General features: G+C 43.6%; 1 protein-coding gene across 2 annotated transcripts in view; it reads right to left on the bottom strand.

Annotated features, from left to right (window-relative positions):
* MKLN1 (muskelin 1) overlaps nt 1-20,679 on the bottom strand; it is a 785,750-nt gene that overhangs the window by 352,809 nt on the left and 412,262 nt on the right. For both annotated transcript variants that reach the window (XM_078677414.1, XM_078677419.1), the window contains exon 9: nt 15,593-15,705. In XM_078677414.1, coding sequence (XP_078533540.1) covers nt 15,593-15,705 — 113 coding nt within the window. The remainder of the gene's footprint in view (nt 1-15,592; nt 15,706-20,679) is intronic.

The raw sequence follows: 20,679 nt of genomic DNA, 5'->3' as shown, positions 1-20,679 counted from the left end.
AGTGGTGTGCCAGTCATCCAGGGGGCTGAGGATGAGATCGCCAGGCCCTGCCTCATTACTGTCAACCATGCAGATTATTTGTCCCGTCTCTTGGCCCAGTCCACTGTCCTGACCAGTATCCCCCCATGCATACATTCACAGTATTACTCATCTACAGGACACAAGCAGTGCCACTAGCCTACCTAAAGACACAGTTTAAAATCATGCCGGACTCCAGTAGCAGTAGAGTGCAGTGGCGTGATTTCGAGTGGAGTAGATCATTGTGGAATGGACCGTTGTAGAGTATAGTGTTGTTGACTAGAATGGAGTAGAGTGTCACAATGAAGCAGTGTAGAGTGTTGTAGAGTGAAGCAGAGTGGAGTGGCGTATAGTGGTGTAGAATGTCGTACAGTGGCATAGAGTGGAGTAAAGTGTAGTTTAGCAGAGAGTCTTATTTAGTAGAGTGAGTAGATTGTCGTGCAGTAGAGTTGAGCACAGTAGAATGGAGTGGAGCAGAGTGGGGTGGAATGTCATGGATTAGAGTGAAGTAGACAGCAGCGTCAGAGTAGAGTAGTGAAGAGTGGAGTGTCGTAGAGTATCGTACAGTAGAGTGTTGTAAAACGGTGGTGTACAGTGGAGTGGCATAGAGTGGTTTAAATTGGCGTGGAGTACAGTGGAGTGAGGTGGGACAGAATAAAGTGGTGTAAAGCAGAGTGAAGGGGAATGGAGCAAAGTGGAGTAGCGTAGAGCGGCATAAAGTTGCTTTACCGGGTGGAGTATCACAGTTATATGTCAGAGTGGAATATAGTGTCGTGGAGTGACGCAGATTAGAGTGGAGTGGCACTGTGTGGCACAGAATTGAATGGAGTGAAGTATCAGAGTGGAGTAGAGAGGAGCAGAGTGGCGTGGAGTAGAGAAGAGCAGAGTGGCGTGGAGAAGAGCAGAGTGGCGTGGAGTAGAGAGGAGCAGACAGACTAAGAGTAATGCATAGTGGAGGGGTATGGAGCTAGTCGATAGGCATAGAGTCGAATGGCATGGAGTGGTGTAGAGTGGAGTGGAGTGTTGTACAGCTGAGCACAGTTGTGGAATAGTGTGTGTAGAGTATTTTAGAGTGAATTTGCGTGGAGTGGCGCTGCAGAGAGTAGTGTTGTAGAGTGGAGTGGCATAGAGTGGCGCGGAATGGCATAGAGTGGAGCAGCGTTGAGTGATGTAGAGTGTTGTGGACTGGAGTCGTCGAGTGGAGTGGCATAGAGTGGAGTGGAGCTTCCCAGAGAGCTGTGGAATATTACTGAGTAGAGTTGTAGAATGGAGTGTCGTGGAGTATCGTACAGTGGAGGATTATAGAGTTGAGTATAGTGTTGTAGAGAGTCGTAGAGCAGAGGGGCATAGACTGAAGTAGTGTACAGTGGAGTGGCAAAGAGTGTAGCAGATTGGAGTGTTGTGGAGTGCCACAGAGTGGAGTAGAGTATTGTGGAGTAGAGTGTCATGGAGTAGAGTGCTGCATGTTGTGGAGGTAGAGTGGAGTGGCATCGAGTGAAGTGGAGAAGAGTGATGTGGAATGGAGAAGAGGCCAGTGGTGTAGAGTGGAGTAGTGTACAGGTGATGAAAGCAGCTTGGAGTGGCGTAGAGTAGAGGGAGTAGAGTGTTGTGATATAGATTAGAGTGGAGTAGAGTGTTCTAGAGCATAGTTGTGTAGAGTGGACTGGAGTGATGTGGAGTGATGTAGAGTGAGCAGGTGCAGAGGGGTGTAGAGTGTTGTGGAGTGCCATAAAGTGAGAGTGGAGTTGGTTGATTGGCATAGAGTGGAGTGGCATGGAGTGTCGTATAGTGAAGCAGTGTTATGGGATAGAACATGTGTAGTAGAGTGTCGTAGAGTGAAGTAGCATAGAGTAAAGAGGCGTATGGAATGGCGTTGCAGAGTGGAGTTGTATTGTGGAATAAGAGTGTTGTGGATTACAGTGGAGTGGCAAAGTGGAGCGGTTTTGAGTGGCGCCTAGTGGAGACGCAGTGTAGAGTGGCATACAGTGGCATGGAGGTGAGTGGAGTGGCACAGAGTTGTGGTGTATAGTACAGTGGAGGATCATAGTGTGGAGTAGAGAGTTGTGGAGGCGGTATAGACTAGAGTAGAGTACAGTGGAGTGGCAAAGAGTGAATTACACTGTAGTGTCATGGAGAGCCATAGTGGAGTAGAATGCTATGTGTTGTGGAGTAGCATAGGGTGGAGTGGCATAGAGTGATGTGGAGTAGAGATGTGTGTTGTGAAGTCGAGAAGAAAAAAACAAGTAGTGTGGATTGGAGTGGTTTACAGTGGATGAAAGTGGCATGGAGTGGCATAGAATGGATCTGCACAGAGTGTTGTGGAGTAGCATAGAGCGGACTAGAGTTTCAGAGTGGAGTATCATACAGTGGAAGATCATAGAGTTGAGTAGTGTCAGAGTGGAGGGTGTAGAGTGTTGTGGCCTAGAATAGAGTTTCTTAGAGTAAAGTGGCATAGAGTGAAGTTTCGTAGAGTGTAGTTTCTTAGAGTATTGTTCTAGGGAGAGGTGTGGCGCCGCGGCCAGGGCGACTGACGCTGGAATCTGGGGACCACGGTTCGATCCCCGGCTCCGGCGGCAGATTAGCTCAGCACCATGTGACTCTGGGCAATAGCTTGCTTAATCTTCCCGACGGCCCCCAGCGCCTAGAGACCCTTACGGGTGATTGTGCGCTTTACACATGTGGACTTCACTTCTAGAGAGGAGTGGCACTGAGAGGAGGAAAGTGTTGTAGACTGGCATAGAGTGGAGTTAAGAGGTGTGGAGTGTCATGAGTGCAATTTGGTGAAGTGGCATAGACTAAAGTGTTGTAGAATGTTAGAGGGGAGAAGAGTGGAGAGGGTTAGAATGGTTTAGAGTGGCATAAAGTGGAGTGGCACTGAGTGAAGTAAAGTGGTGTGGAGTAAAGTGACGTTGAGTGCTGTGGAGCTGAGTGGAGTGTCGCGGTGTAGAGTGATGTAGTGTGGCATAGAGTGAAGTAGAGTGGCATAGAGTGATTTAGAGTGGCATGGAGAGTCAGAGTGGAGTGTAGCATCGTAGAATAGATTGGAATAGTAAGAGTGGAGTGGCGTACATTGGAGTAAAGTGTTGTGGAGTAGAGGGGTATAGAGTGGAATGGCAGAGTAGAATGGCACAATGTGGAAGTGGCGAAGAGTGGAGAAGAGTGTCGAAGAGTAGATAGGCGGAGATTTATTTTTATTTTTTTAATATTTTTATTGTGAAACCATAGAAGGCACAGGTCCTCGTAGCCTTTCAGGCCAACCAAAGGCAGATTATCTACATTCAATATTCAGGATAATACACAGCCATATAGGCCCACATCCCGGAGGCTGGGCGGCGTAGAATTAGAACATGTGGCTAGTAAGCTTGGCCATGCATTAAAAATACATATATATCAGTGTATTCGCTGACTTTTACACAATTATCCCCTCCCCATGTCCTACATGGAATCCCACTTCTACCCCTCTGGATAGCCACTTTTTCTGTTTTTTGTAATAAAACACTATTGTAACATAGAACAATAAACAAATCCCCCGTCCGTGGCATCATTGATTAAGTACTTAAAGAATCAGGCTATCCATGCAAGGCCCAAGAAGGTGCAGTCATTATATCTAGGAGAAGACCTGTAGGGATCACAGCAAATCACAACTATACAGAACAAGGAACATTAGTGTGCGTCTAGTGGGGTACTACCCCGGACCAGGATCCTCCAACCCGACTCCCTCCCCGTCACTCTCGGACCCAGACCCATCAGGGGTGAACAATTCAGCGCTGGTGGCATCCGAATCAGCATCCGTCAGCCCCTCCATACACATCAACCTCCAGGCAAGCAGGTCTTCCTGTAGTTTCCCATCCCGGCGAGTGCACTGCATATGCGTCTCCTCAGCCAGGGACCATTCTCTAGCATCTCTCAGCCAGAGGGATATCTCAGGAGCCCTCTGACCCATCCAAGTTATAGCTACGCGCCGCCTTGCCAAGACTAGTAGTAATTGTAAGAACTTGTAGGACAGATTCCTCTTTTTAGGTTTGGGTCCCAGGGCCAAGAGACAGTGGATCGGATCCAGCGCTATCCTGAGTTTTGTAGTTCGACCAATATGGTCCACCACTTCCCTCCAAAAGGTACTGACCTGAGGACACTCCCATGCTAGATGGAAAAATCCCGCTTTCTGCGCTCCACACCTAGGGCAGTTTTGTCTCCTATCCGCAGAGATGCGATTCAGGGAGACCGGGGTCATATAGGTACGGTGGACAAAGTTAAAATGTATCAGCTTGAAACGGGCATTACACGAGACTTTTCGGGTTAGAAGCCCAATTCGTTTACGCTGTCCCGGCTCCAAGGCCACCCCCAAGTCCGCCTCCCAGGCCGCCCAGGACGGCGCAGTTGGTGGGGTCGAATCCCGTCGCATGGCTGAATACAGTAGGGAAATCAGCCTTCTACCTCTACCACATGATAAAATGATGTCGAGGGTGTGGGTCAGTGGAGGTGCCTCCGGGAACTGAGGCCATGTTATTCTAGCTATGTCCTGGAGCCCTCTGTAGTGGAGGAACTGCCCCCTACCCAATCCAAAAAACTCTGTAGCCCGTTCAAAGGCGCAGATTTGGTTAGAGTGGAATAGAATGGAGTGATGCAGAGTGGAGTATACATGGTTTGGTAGTGCACTGCCATTACAGAAAACACATTTTCTATTGAAATGACGATTAATGTTGCACAAACACATAGTTTTACTGTTAAAACTATGGAAATCATCATCACCTTGTGTACTGATTTGTTTTCATCTTATTAAATTATTTGTTTCCACCACACTTCAGAATTACAAACAAATGTCCTTCATGAATTTTAAACTAATTGTTCAGTTCCCATACTGGCATTTAAATTTTATGGAGTGCTAGAAAAAAAATGGAAGGAATACAGTAGCCTGGCCAAAAGCAGGACGCTCACCAAACGAGTTCGGGGAAAGAAAGGTTACAAATAAATGGTTGTCCAGAACAGGGGTTGGCTACCAGGCAGCCCCAAATATAACCCACAACACATGGGTTAAAATAATACAAAATAATTGTCCTGAGCACTCCGAGTTCAAGAAAAATTCAAAGTCCAAAAGGAATTCGATCCACCAGTTCTTTTCTTGACACTTTAGTTTCTGTACTTCAACATGATTACATCTGTAATGCACTTTACACAGCCAACACCTGTTTCGGCTTATGAATAATTAGCCTCCGATTTTATCAGGGCTGAAAATAATAAACAAAACAAATAGAAACTATAATACAGACTATGTTATCATACCATCACCCACCATTTGGTGCGTAGTCCAAAGCTTTGTTAAATAAATTCATAAACTAAGAAGTCCAACGTGACGCATTCTATCCAAAGGGGACGACGCATGCACACCACAGTTCCGTGAGTCACAGGTCACAAATGACGCATACAAACGACTAGAAGCATTATAGGACTGATGAAATCACATTAAAATAGCAATATTACAAAGCGAATACAACATCAAGACTGTAAAAGAGCATACATGCAGCTAACTCAAATGTTTGTGCTCACCCCTCGGTGCCAGTCCATAGACGACAAAAAATAATATATTGAGTATGTAAAAATAAAAACCTGAAAGGAGGCATAACATTATTCTGGATCCCTTATGAGGTGCTCATTAAATTAATTCAACACGCGGTATTCATACCGAGTAGAGGGTCCTACGTAGGTAAACACAAAGATGTACGAGATTAAAATATCTGAAAACGAGGATCGTAAAAGTGTAAAGCTGTGAACGCTAAGACTGAGCAGTCTTGAAATGGCCTAAAACACACAGTCATACCAATAAAGAGGTTAAAAACAATATTAAAAAATAAATAATGCAAATGTCACCAGTATCCCACAGGTCAAATCACCGTAAACGGTAAAAAATGTCATAGTGCAAGTAAGTGTTAAATCTACTCAAGGAATTAGAGCAGCATGCCAATACCATGGCACAGCGTTCATAAGTAGCCTAGTTTACTATAATGGGTGTTATGTCACACAAGACAAGCCAAGCAAAGTTAGATGTTGTCTCAAAAGTCAGACGCGAAGCCAGACGTCACTGCCACGCATTAGCTGATGAATTGTGCCGATAAAAAAAACCCGTGCAGGAACGCATCGGTATGTGTAAATTCAATTGGCCTTCAATGTAAATTTAAAGTAAAGCCCTCAAAGGCAGTTAGTGCACTTGTGAGTTCTCGGTTTTTACGAACGAACACGACTAGCAAACAAGCAGCAAAGCGTTCACCGACATTCTGAGCGATACCATAGCAGAAGCTAATGCGAGTAAACATGTTCCAGTCGATACGCCCTTGTTTAACAAGCATTGGCATAGCCAATAGGTCTCGCCTTTGGCACCTTATAAGTATTTAGTTATGCAGCACAATATCCTTACTGCAAAAACATTAACTGCTGCATGGCTAAACACTTATAAGGTCCCAAAGGCGAGACCTATTGGCTATGCAAATGCTTGTTACTAAAAAACTGGTCTTGTAAAACGGATATGTATCTTTAAAAACGTATACTAGAGGCATATGTACATGAATAACAATAGCCCTAGCCAGTCACCTAAACAATAGAAACCAAGCGTGGAAAGTGTAACGGAATTCAATGAAAAATATGACCCGAGCTGAGCACGAAAGGCAATCAGTGGGACTTGTATATTAACAAAAGTTCTACTACACACCAAGAAACGTATGGCTTTTTAACCCCATTAAACATTATTACAAAAGGCAACTTCTTGATCGTTAAAGTGCACTCTAATGAAAAAAACGATATTGTCAAACTGGTTGGCATATTCTAGCTCAAAGTATATAAAAAGAAAAGGTAAATATTTGCGGCAATGTCAAGCGAAACAGAATGTCAGGATCAATACCAAAATATGACACTATGACATCCACCCACTTCCTGTTTGGGTCACGAGGTAGCCAGCTTGTATATGTGACAGCACTTCTACGTACGACGGGTAGAATGGGTGATGCACCACGCATCGAGGTAAAAGTTGGAGTTCGTTGGGTCATACGAACATCTCATTACTGACCCGGAAGCCTCTTATGCGTTTCTTGTTTGGTGAGAGAGCGGGTAAAGTAGACCATCAAAATCGGATCTAAAAATATAACAGTGCAGAAGGCACCTGGGGGAAGGCAGTTAGTCACTGTGCCATACTAAGAAGCAAACATATTTTTTATGAGACGTAAAGCAACGTTTGGTGTCTCTTAGCAACCCTTCCTTTGGGCAAGCCAGAATGGAAAGTCGCACGCACGAAGCAGAACCAGCACTCAGGGTTAGAGATCATGGGGGCGTTTTTAGGGAAAATGCAACTTCTAATATACAACATAAACAGCCTACAAGAGCACACACAAAATTAATGCAGTGCGTATGTGTACGCCTGCGCGCGCAGTGTGCTCTTTTTCAAAGCACATACTCGTGCTTGTCGTGCACCGTTGCGCACTCCCGCAAGGCGTATGCCGCCACAAGCACAAGTATGTGCTTTGAAAAAGAGCTGAACGACAGCTAAAGGTCTCCTATGTAGCACATGCGCGCTCCGTAGGCAAGACCTACAAAATGGAACCACAAAAGCGCAAGTGAGGTGAAATTACTTAACAGTCAACTCACATCCAAACATGTGCCATTCTCGGAGACTGCTCCTTCTTCCTCTTGTATTTTCAGCAAGGATAATCAATGCCATCTTGAATGCACTATTTATATTCAGTTTACTAAATATCAAAGCCGGAGGCCATCTTAGGATGTCTATGTATATGTCAAACACGTATATATTTATGAAACTGTAATTCACATGTTATCAGAAAAGTTTAGTCAAAGTTAAGTCATGAGTCCAGCGATCGGTGCAATTAGACAAGGGAAAAAGTGTACAATCAAGTAGTGTCAAATGCTATCACAAATGACAGTTAGCAACTCTCTCAAGTTGTATGCGTAGAGTTCAAAGAGGAAAAATAGGCTCAAATTAAAGAGCAAAGGTGCTCAGGACCATTGTTTAGAAAACAATAACATCATACAGCCTTTCAATTCGGTACCCAGCAAGATTATCACATAAATTATCTGAAGGAAGAAAAGTAAACATTAAGCTCCCTCTTAAATACAGAGCCAAACATCTGACCTCTTACTTTGAATGGCAAATGTGACAAGATACAACAAATATTAAATGCCTGTTTATCGCGCATTCCCTTATGAATTCCAGCATTGTTATTTAGGGGATGATTCAGCACCCCCGAATCTCCTACTTCCAGCACCAATGGCATGGGCGTGAAACTGAGGAAGAGGATTGTTTAAGTTGAGCTATTAGTAAGGAGCACAGACCAAACTAAACAAGCTCGTGCCTCACAGACATCTGGCAGTGGAAGGGATAAGTAGAATCAGTGAAGCAGAAAGTTCACAACAAGTGTACTGCTGTGAACTAGCATACAAGAGACAACTGAAAACACCAGTAGTCTCCTGCAGTGCCTAACGAAAAAGAAAAAAAAAGAGTTCCCAGAAAGTGAGCACTTGCGGAAGAATACAGGGAGCCAGAAAGGTGGTGAACAGTCTAATTGCCAGTGAAAAAGAATGCTCACAGCATGTAATGTATGCTTTTCTCTCCCTATAAATGAAGAATTCTTCACTAACCATACTTTAAACAATACACGCGTAGCTGCATAACACTTTACAATGCTCACAATTAAAGCCGCTTACAAGTCAAATCAGCTTGCAGGCGAGCAAGTCACCCCTCATCCATTTCTTTTTTAGACTCAACTTCAGGCATTCAGGAATGACTTTTGGTCCTTTTCTGCAGATTTTAAACCATGGCACACAAGCTGCTGTGCCTAGAAATGCTGGATCAAAGAGGTCAATAAAACAAGAACTACAGCTTGTCATGTTAGGTCACCCCTCTGCCACACTGAACGACTTAAACAAGGGCATACCTCAGTCAGCAAGATTCGAGGGTGTGAATCTCAAATTTACCAACTAAAGTGGTGGGCCACCGGGTGGATGGGTGAAATGACAGTCAAGGATGGACTGTTCTCATGTGGAACAGGATTACTACTGATGTGCATTACGTGTGCTTCTGTTTCATCCCTTTACCTTTGGATGCTTGATTGCGGGTAGTATGCTTGAAACCTGAGACTGGTGCAGCCAATGTTTGTGAATTCCTAAAATTTGTAAATTTGCACCCATCCAAGGAGTACTTCTATAGGTGCAGTTCACTGCTTTTTGGGTAAACCTGTTATTATGTTATTCCTAATTAAAACAAGCATTAAAAATGCAATAGGTCTCGCCTTTGATTAAGTTAAAGCCATTTGCGTTGCTAATGTTATTCTATAGCAAAGCAAATGGCTTTAACTTAATCAACTGGCACTCTTGTAGGTAGATGTCAACACCACAGTCCATAGCTGGACATCAAAAGTCCATTCGTAATTCCCTTTTGATATGAGACATACCTACATGCTCTTTGTGGTCCAAAGCAATAAGATGTGGTCTCAACAAAATGGAAGCCACAAGCATGTTATTTCTTATAATGACATCTTCAATTGTCAGTTCATCCTTCCCTTTCCAGTACGGTCTAAGATTAATGTCTAATCCCTTCTACTTAGGCCAACTATTAAAGATAAATCTGACGACCTCTTCATATTCAGAATCATTGGCAAATGCAGTGATCCAGCCAAAAAAGATAAGATCTCGCAAGCGAGATATAATGAATTGCAATTACCTTCAATGAAATGATATAGCAAACAAACATACAGGGGTGCGACTGAAGCACCCAAGGAACGCATAGATATGGCAATCATGCTCCCAATGAATCCTGGCATGTGAAAATGTTCATAGAAAGAACCCAAAACGGACAGAACCAAAGAGTCAAAATAAAGATGAAAGCCTCAACCCTAGAACACTATGTAGCGACATGCTTTAGTGCAAATCCATACGAACAGTATATAAGCTTACTCATAGTACCCTGGTGTGACAAAAGCAATACCACTACTTGTCAAAGAAGAGAAACTGCCACTTACAGAATGGCTCAACACTGATATTTGACAGCCTTTGGCAACCACAGAACTTCCCCATATGTGTTGTAAAAATGGAAAATGTTGTCTCACTCTATCCAAACCTCATGAAAGCGCACTGTAAATGAATGCTGATAAGTACTAGCCAGTCTCACTTACCAGTCAACAACAATGTGGAGAGTGATGTTCAACCCCAGAAATCGCCGTTCAAAATGCTTCGTGCAGTGACTCTATAAAAGTGCCAAATCCATGTAGCTAACAAAGATCTTAAAGTTACCTCTTGTAACAGCGTCTCAGCATGGCTTAGACAATGGCACTGACTGTTGTCACCAAATGAAAATGGTCTCCGTACTAGTATTAACTGTAAAACGGCACATAAAAACCCTTTGTTAGCCCCAACGTGCGCATAGTAACTCTTAGATGCCCGAATCCAAGGTAATAACAACCTTCTTACCTCAAACCACAACAATGTCCCGCGCCTGACTCACACCGTGGAAGATCTTCAAACAAACAGAAACTCGTGCGCCGGGAGGTTTTAAAGTGTCATGGACATTGAAAGAGGACGGAGGATAGGTGCCCGCATTGTGCGCCATGTTTGAATGGCGCTTGTACGAGTAAACTCTAGCGTTATGGTATGAAGACTCAAAAGTAGGCACTACTGAGAACCGTACTACATAAATTACTGTTAACAAGAACCTGTGTTCAAAATGCGACATGAACAGGGGTGCAGCGGAGCCATGACGGCCTCCCGGGAAGTCGGTCTGCCGATGGTGGTGGGGGGGCAATGGGGCTGGCAGGAGAAGCTGCAGGCAGACGCTGGGCAGAATTAGCAAGGCAAAGGCTGCTGGCGCCACCGGGACAGCGCAGACAGCGGCTGACACATTAGTGGAGAGCGCCTCCCGTGAAGTCGGTCTGCCGATCAGAGTTGGGGGTGGGGGCAATGGGGCTGGCAGGAGATGCTGCAGGCAGACGCTGGGCAGAATAAGCAAGGCAAAGGCTGCTAGGACCACTGGGACAGAGCAGACAGAGGGAGAGCGCTACTTACTGCTGGGAGTCCTCTTCTGCCTGCACTTCGTGGGCTGCCGTCGCCGCGGGAGGGAGTCCAGGCATGCATAGTCCTCTTCCTGTTGGCGTAAAAGTTTATTATCTTCTTTATGGGGCCATCTGTTTGGACCCATAAAGAAGATAAGAAACCTTTTACGCCAGCAGTAAGTCGGGGAAGTCCGTCCGACTGGGACGGACTCCAAAGAGAAAAGTGTACATCAGAGGACGCTCTTTTCCAATGGCTGGCCACCATTTACCCTAAACGGTGACGCCAGCCAAAGGGAAAGAGGGGCAGGGCTTAAAGCCCGCTAGTTAAAGTCACCTAAAAATCATAAAATCTCACCAGCGAGACTGCGCAAGCGCAGCCTACGCAGGCCAAGACCTAAAAATGAATGTTAAATTCTGTTAGTGCAATGAGAACAATGAGCAAAACCAACACAAACATAACATACCCGGACTCAGTGCGGACTCAGGGTCCCCCAAACTCAACTACCAAGCTGAGAATGCATTTAGTTGTGGGGGGGACAGGGGGGTCACACTCCAAACACCCTGCCCTGAAGCTACAACTCTGCATTTAAGTGCACCAATAATACAAGCAGTGGCTGAAACTGAAATTGCAAACGTAACAATGATTACCAAAGCTATCTTTGTTAACACTGGTGGTCCCTAAATACCATAAGCCGCCAGAAATCATCCCACCTTTAAAGAAAGCTACTGCTTCTCTTACGGAGTCTGTAAGTTATCATCAAGGGTGATCATACTTTTCTATTTTGGAAGGTGAAAGATGAAGTTCTGTGTCATCAGAGTCAAATATTTGTAAAACCTCATAGGCTGCTTTGACAACAGTAAGTCAGGTTTTTGCTGAAATACCAGGACATACAAGATCACTTTTTTGGGACAGATCATTGCTACCAGAAGCCATAGATTTACTCAGAGTCTTTTGATATAGATGACCACCCACTTTTGCTTCATCAATTAGAGAAGGAAGCTACAGTAACACAGCTAGAGGACGGCTAACTTCTTTTTCGTGACCGGACTCTCAATGCCCACCATCCACAAGCATCTCTTCCTTGTCTTGTCAATATGTAAAATGGTCCATTGAGAAAGTCCAAACACATAAAGCACCGTTATATTGCTTACACTCTCCGACCAACACAATGTTTACACTTAGAATACCATTTTAGAAGCGTGGCTCAGTGGTTAGAGGCGGCAGACCCGGAAGCTGAGATCAGCCGTGGACCAGGGTTCGATTCCCCGCCTCGGCGGGTCTCGGGCTCAAAAATTCCACGGACTCGATAATTCTCGTTCCGGTGCCTACTCAACTCACGGGGTCACACTCTGCGACTCTGGGCAATAGCTTGCTTAATCTCCACTAAGGCCCCTCGCGGCGGGATGCCTGGCTTTCACCTTGTGGACACCCTGCTGGGGTATCTCACAGGGGAATACCAGGACGGGTTCCCTAAGCAAGCGCCGAGATGCCTACGGGTAGTCGTGCGCTATACAAGAGCGTAATCATTTCATCATTTCATTTCATTTCATCATTTTTGCAAATATCAGAAAACGTACAGATTGATCTTTGACTAGTTTTCTGATACCTGCTTGCTGTTTCTCTATGCTTGGTGTTACCTCATCGTCGCAAAGGCCTTACATTTAGCAGTGGTGTTGCTATACATATAAGATAAAGAAGACAAAGAACAAAAGAAATCACTGGACTATCGCTATTTTAGATCAATGGAACTGATGTATGGAGTTGCTGATGAGTCTGGTCATCAGACTAGAAGTCGTATACAGATCATATGCAAGTATGCAAAGTGTTGAAGAGTTTGTCCAGGAATGCAAAACAGACATTAGTTTTCAATTGAAGATCAATCAGGGGCAATTGCGATTTTAAAACAATAAATACAATAGCAAATTTAAAAGCATATTCCAATCAATGGAAAGAAAAGTGCAACCAATACATTACAAATGATATTTCACTAAACAGGGATTTAATATCGGTGGTATTGCTACTTTTCCCCAATAAGAAAAATAACTATTTAAAAGTTTTGGGCAGTACTGACACAAACTCAAAGCTCCCCGTCCCATCCCCAGCTATTCTATCATTAAAACTTAAAATCCCTTCTCCTTCTTACTATCTCCACGGAGAAGAGATATCTGCTTACACTGAAGACAATGGATTGGGTTGTTTCAGTTCTTAAAATTCTTACCGCCTCACTGAACCGTCTAAAACCCAAGAGGCGGCAAATAGGTTTTATCCACTTTTTCCTGAGATGTGTGTAAGCAGAGCAAAAGAATAATACATGCGCCTCGTCTTCTTTGGCGTCGATACTACACAGTTTGCATTTAACCAAATCGTCCTTTCTTACATTATCATCATCATTGCACACCCATTTGGCAGAATTTACTTTAACTTGTAGTATGCCATAACGAAATTTTAAATACAGTGTTTTGGCTAGAGTTGGTAAGATCTCATCCATAAAGGATTCGAATCTGCTCACTGACTTCATGCCAAGATATCTGATAGACAAGGTCCCTAATTCCGGATTTTGAAGTTTTGAGTTTAGGGCGAATTCCCAGTATCTTTTTTTAACAGCTTTTTGAAGCTCAAAGTGAGGCACTCAGGGTCTGCCCAGAAGTGAACTAGCCCCAACTTTACGAACCAATCCTCAATATAGTTCAACCATACCAGCCTTGTTCCATTTTTAATTTTAATAATTTCTTTTAGGGCTTCTCGATAGTTCAATAATTTGTCTGTTGACCACATGCGGATCCAATATAACAGAGGTCGCAATGCCGCGTGGATACGGTAATGGAAATTGATTCATGCAACCTCATTGTTTCTTAATTGCATGTACATCTTTTATGGTTCTTGTTTTAACCGAAATAAAGATATTTTGATTTGATTTGACATTTAGTTTTAGATGAGATGGAGAACGCTAACTCATTACGAGCCATGACTGAAATGTTGAGCAAGGACCATTATTCTCTGTTGAAGCCAATATTCCAGTGGTCAAGAACTTTGGGAGCAAGACCATTAACCTGGGTGCCAAAATTCCGGATGTTTGGTTCAACTCTGAGCTGTTTCTGGAAAAGCAAAACATCCACATGGTATTGGTAAGAAAAAAATCCACATTCTACTAGTATTATTTAAAAAAAAAATCAGCCTCAATGGGCAGGCATTGTGCTTTGGCTCCTCGATTACAACGCCCTCTAAATACAGGTCAGCATATTCCATTTTGAGAAAGTCCAGAACAGAGCACTAAGCATTAAAAAAGAAACGTTGGCCACCGCTTCTCGCCTAATTCCATTTGCTCCTGATAAAGGGACACACGGCGTTCAACATTGTGACAACTGGCTCAAAATTATGTGAAGGATCCACGTTATAGCCAAAAGACCATAGCCAGACAAAATAATCTAGACTACCCAAATTCGAAAAGATTAGGGCAAAGGAATATTTTCTGTCTGATCATGGAAGTGAGTGAAAACAAAAATGTTTTGGTGTATTGGAATACTACAGAGGTTTTTATAAAGAACTGTGATTTTAGCCATTGTTAATAACCTTCCAAAGACACTGGATCCACATGTCTATTGATCGCCTATTAACTTGTGGAGCCATCAGAACCTACAAATAAAAAACATTTTATCACAGCTTGTAAATTGTATTCATCTTCCTCACTCAATGAAACACTACCATGTCTTCCACAACTAAGAGACAGCAACAATGTACAGTATGTTCGCTTTTATAAAAGCTCAAAATGGTTTTACAAGTGCAACAACAAAAAATATATCCTGCAAATGTACATATATCGCCAGACAATTGCGTATGGGAATCAAAACAAACCAAAGTAGAACATGTGGTGAATAAATAAATAAATAAAAAAAGGTTAATAAGTGCTCATCTTGAGATCCAGAGTAGGGCTGACTTTTATAGACTGCTGTCTAAAAGTATTTGCTCAAAGCCAACCTAATTCATATAGTGAAAAAAAAGCTAACAGTTACACTGGTGTGGAAAGTCACCGAACACTACTAAGCAGTGGGTGTGCATGGTCTATGTCCAAAATGTTAGGACTTATGGAAACCGGTTTCAGAAAAACTGAAAACGCTCAAAACTGTTTGAAATCCATTGGTAAAAATCACTGAGATACTATGCTGCCTCAGTATAACCTTCTGCCCCACTACATAGCGTTGTGGCAAGAACAATATTGCTTTCTCTGAGAACCAAGCGATGAGGAATGCACTCCAGCCAGAATCATATCATCACCAGCTCCACTCTAAGCTGTTAAATCAAGTCAGTTAGAAGGGAATGAAGTACATTTATAAGGCCATGGCGATGACTCAACTTATACAAATGACTATAATCTTTCCCACCCTCCTCGGACAGACACACCTCACCAAAAGCCCCGAAAGAGGATCTAACAAGGTCTGGGACAAAATGCCATGTGGAAAGCTACTTAACTTCATGAAGGAAACAATGTATATCCATTTAGGTAGACTGGAGGAAGGGGGTATTTTCCACTTGCCTCTTTTTCTGTGTCTCTGGATATGCAGGTCCATTGGTTATCTGGAACACTGTAGGCCCAAAAATCTGCCAGGTCTTGCGTGCCATCCCAGCCACCAAATAGATAGACTGTTTCTGTGAAGCAACAAATGTATTAGTAATGAGTTTAGATTCTTTTGTAGAGTGTCTAAGAGACAAACATAATGCTGCAACAACTGTAATTTCTTTCACATGTATTTTTGCACAATATACTACTGTTCAACGTACTGTTTTAATTTTGATTAATGTTTTAAAACTTCATTGATGTGAATTAGTGGTGCAATTTGGCAAGCTTGTTAAGTGTGCCTTTAATTATGTCTCTAAAACTAGAGGGCATCATGTTACAGTGGCTATTAGTGCAAGAATTGGGTAGAGATCATATTTTCGGCAACACATAGCTTGGCCCATAGTAACAGGCTGCAGAGAGATAGGGTTAATGTGGAAAGGTCAGGGGTAAGAGGATGGTCATTTGAGAAGGCTGAATGATGTTCCTGGCTGGTTATGGATCTAGTTTAAAGAAGACAATGCCGAGTAGATCATCAAGAAAAAGTGCCCCGGGCATACAAAGAAAGCGCTCTAAACAATTAAAAAAATAAAACTGAAAAGACTGTCTGTTCAGCCTCAAAACTATTTTTAAAAATACACTAATGTGTGACTTGGTAGAAGCTACCCCTAAATAGGCTTCCGATGTAGCTACTTGAATGCCCTTCCACTTCAAACAACCCGCAAGTAAGACCCATGTCTTATATTAATTCAGCTTGTACTCTGAATGTGTCCCAAATTCAAGTGCTGTGGCTTTGACAGAAACTACCACTGACTGAAGATTAAGTAAGTGTACAGATGGCCAGCCACATCGTTCATGAAGGCCATTACGCCTTCTGTGACACACTTATTACTGGACACAGTATGCAAGATATGATCAGTGATTGGTTCCAGGATGAATGAATTCACCACAGGAGAAATAGGACAGACCTGTTGGGTCCTACTTAAAGATGGAAAAGGAATCAGATTGGTTCATTAATCATCACCATAGAAAGCTTTATTCGACTATTAAAAAACAATTATAAAAGCAGCACAGATACTGCACAATCTATCACAAAGATAAAAACATGGTTAAGAGCAATCAATCAGACGATAATATTTTCCATTTAAAAACTGCTCGTTTTAGAAAGCAACACTAAAACAGAGCTAGATATTAGGCAATGATCGTAAAAAAACAAGGTTGGCTTGCATTGTTGAAATTCATACATATTTTAAACTGGTTTTAAATTCTTTCCGGAAACAGTAGGTAACATTTGCAAAATAAAACATAGTGCTAAAGAGATTGCACCGCAGATTCATCACAGGGACAAACCAAGACGTAGCCAGTATCATACTGACCCAAGAGAAAACAGAGTAAAGATCTTATGGTCCCTAATCGAAATCTAGCTAAGAATGTTCTCTGCCAACGGCTCAAAACCCAGCACAAGCACTGCTCGAGATTTGGCATTGTTTGAATAATTGCATACTCTCGCAACCTGGGTTTCCTTAGTTGTTCCTGCTCCCTGGAGGGCTGTACAAATCTCTAAAAAAGTTGTTTGACTTTAGGGAGAGTAGCGTTAGTAAGGCACGAAGAAGATGAAAAACATACCCTCCCAACTAATAGCCCTGGACATGGAACTTAGGTAATTCAGCCAAGGAATTGTAAGCCCCTTATCGCTACTCAGGCAATCAAATATGATCATCCCATTCAGAGAGATAGACTTATTAGCCTAAACGGAGAGCCAGAGGACGAGCGGGACGCCAAGACCAAATCTGAGACATAGGTGATACCCAGCTCCTTGTGAAGAACAAAATGTGTGGTTGAGGGTGGAAGGGCGAGGAACAAACGGCAGATGTGGTTTTCTTCTGCCTGGATGGAAGCAACCTCTCTATAACCCCACACCATACATTAAATTCGGAAGACGTTTAAGCTGAAAAATGTCCAATAGGCCGGACTGGTTTGTTGTCCACTCTTATTAATCACTCCCATAACTTGTGGTGCATATAAAATACACCTACATCACCCTTAACCATACAAGAACATTGAAAGTGGTGTGAGAAATGGTCGAAGATCTTTCTCATATCAAAAGATTTATTGGTAGCAGTTGAAAGACTGTCTCAGCCCTAATAAATATTAATACGTGAGGAGATGCTATATCAAGGTACAAAACCATACTGCAAGGATAATGCAACCAACGACACATTCGGGCAGGTGCTGATCAAACTATTTGGCTAAAGTTTAGTACTGACATTTAAAGGCGATACTGGTCAGAATGTTACCAGTTCATGAAGGATGAGCTACCCTCTTAATAAAACTATGAAGACTGCCATAGTCTAGATTCCTTTCTTTCACTCCAACTATCTTCTCCTTCTAATCACACTTTTAAAAAAAAAAAAATGTATGACTTTTATATAGCTGCCACTCTTCTCCTTCTCTCCTGGCACTCTTCTCCTTGTCTGGCTCTTTCGCCTCTTTTGTTCCTCTCTCGTCTTGCTTTCTCCAAACCTCTCATGCTATCCCATCATAAGCTCCATTCTTCACTTTTCATTCCCATTACTCAATCTTGTCTCTCACATTTTCATCTCTTCTCTACTCCTTCCCTCAATCTCTCTCCCTTTGCTCACCATTCATCTCGCTCCTTCTTCATCTCCTTCATTCTGCAGCAATCCACTTAAATTGGCCATTTCTATCTACTACATTGCTTCCACTTTGATTTATCACACTCCTAATCACTCTCCAATTCCATTTCATTTTTGATCTCTCTTTGCCTAATTCAACCCACAAATATAAGCAACATATTTGTATTATGTAATGATAGGAAGAAAGAGAAAGGGTTGGGTTATGGCTCATTAGTATCAATACTGCCTGTTCAGTCATTATTTTCGATAGACACACTGGCCAACAGGATCAATATTACCTATACTGAAGATAGGATCTTATTCCTTTATGGCTGGGTGGGACAGAAGTGCCTAAACTGGCAGATAAGTCCATGAATACTATACTACTTAATCGGAATCAGTGGTCAAGTGTATGCGCTGATGCGGGTTCCTTGCTTACTCTGCTACAGGATCCAAGCTATAACTCACTGATGAGGCCTAATAGGGCTGAATCCAGCCTGGGGTTACTAGTGTTCCCTTTTGGAGGGGGCCTCGCCTGACAGTTCAGGATGGGCTGCTCCCGTTAGGCGAGGGTCAGTATTGATGTGCATGAGGTGGGCCTCTGTCTAAAGTGGCACACTAGATTTAAAACACTGAGTTGGGATGCTACTCAGAGCAATTGCAATCGGTTTAGGGTATGTGCAAGTGTTTCTCCCACGTCCTTTATTCTCTCTGTCCCTTGAGGCTGTGCCAGTAGAGACCAGTGCTGTAAAAATTGTCTCTTCAAACTATCTGCACAGTTGCGAGCTGTGTCATGTTTATATCAGAAGTGTATCACTCAGTAGTGGCCATTTGTTTTATCATCTGGTACTGCTAGTGAAGATTAAAGGACAATGTCACCCCTGTGAGGAGAGCCTGATCTGCCCAGGGGCCACTGCAATCCAAGATATCACGGTCAGAAGATTCATCCTGGAACAGGCAAGTACCCCCACTGAGTGCCTGTCTGCCGCCAACTTTAAGAGCCGTCACTGCTAAGCCAGGTGCTGCCATAAAGACCCACTTCCACGAGTCCAACTTCTGATGCTATCTGGAAAGGCTGGTACTGCTGATGTCTGCACTGAAGAATACAATGCTACAAAGGAGGGGCTGTGCGCTGAATCTGTGGCATACTTTCAGGTAAACCACAAGGCTTAGCCTGCAAGGTGACACAAGGTATCCACCACACTCACTAGAGACTGATTGTAGAAATAAAGAAACGATAAATTGTTGAACTGAACTGCATAGTGAAACCAGTGAGAACATTTGAGCTAACTGCACCAGAGATTAAAGGTGCCTAAACCTATCGAAGGGTGGGGACGCTACTAGAAGGAATCTTGGACACGGCAGGAAAAGAGGATAAATAACGGGGAAAGAAGGAGTTGCAGTGCCTCCCTACAGAATGCAATCTTCTGCAATCCTGAATGACGTATTCATTGAACTATACAGTACTGAGTTCTGCTGAGAGATTAAAAGTACTTTCTTTTCCATAAAAACCCGCACTAGGGGGCCCATTATGATGTCGGGCGGATTGCCCCCACCAGGCTGGCGGTAGCCACCGCCACCCTGGCGGGGGCAATCCGCCCGACATCCACACTCGTTTCCCCCCCTGCCATATTAGTATTGCGGGGGGGACCACGGAAAGGCATGCGGTCTTCACTCTGGGGGCCCCCTGCGGGCCACCAGAGTGAAGGAGAGGTGGGGGGTGCACACAGGGGGTACCTGTGGTACCTCCCTTCATTTACATTAACAAAGCGGCAGGCACCGTGCAGTGGCTGCCGCTTTGTTTATGCAAATGCATGAATGCACTTTTAGCATTGTGGCGGGCGGTGCAGAGAGCACCGCCCGCCACAATGCTAAAAATGCAGGATCCTAATACCCCCCACGGGACCCCCGCCCTTATGGCGGGCGGTCCCGAATTCCGACAGGATGTCCGCCCGTCATCCTAATGAGCCCCTTGGATTGGACAATATCTTACTTATAGTGTCTGCTGGTCGACTGTTAAGTTCTGAGGCCCTGCAGGGCCGTTTCTACCATTAGGCAAGACTAGGCAGCCGCCTAAGACTCAAAAAGGGGGAGGCGGCAAAAACATGAGTTCGGGAATATCTAATGTATTAATTCTTCTAGCGTGAATGACACGGGGAGAGAGTGATGGTAGTAAAAGGGAGGGGCGGCATCTTTCAATTGTCGCCTAGGGCGGCAAAACACCTAGAAAAGGCCCTGAGCCCGTGCCCCACCCCTTTCCACCATACTACTTTTCTGAGAAACCTGTGACTGCTCATCCTCACTACCTGCAGAGTCAAGTTCAGAAATGTTTCTCACTAGCATAGTATTCAGAGCCAAATGAGGAATATTTTTTTTTATGGGGTCGGTGGAGAGGCAATTTTTTCTCTTTTTCTGAATCGGAAAACAAGC

This window comes from Lissotriton helveticus, chromosome 1_1 (assembly GCF_964261635.1).
Source record: "Lissotriton helveticus chromosome 1_1, aLisHel1.1, whole genome shotgun sequence".
Lineage (NCBI taxonomy): Eukaryota > Metazoa > Chordata > Amphibia > Caudata > Salamandridae > Lissotriton > Lissotriton helveticus.
Note: the sequence above shows the minus strand (reverse complement) of the source record. Positions and strands in the feature narration are given on the sequence as shown.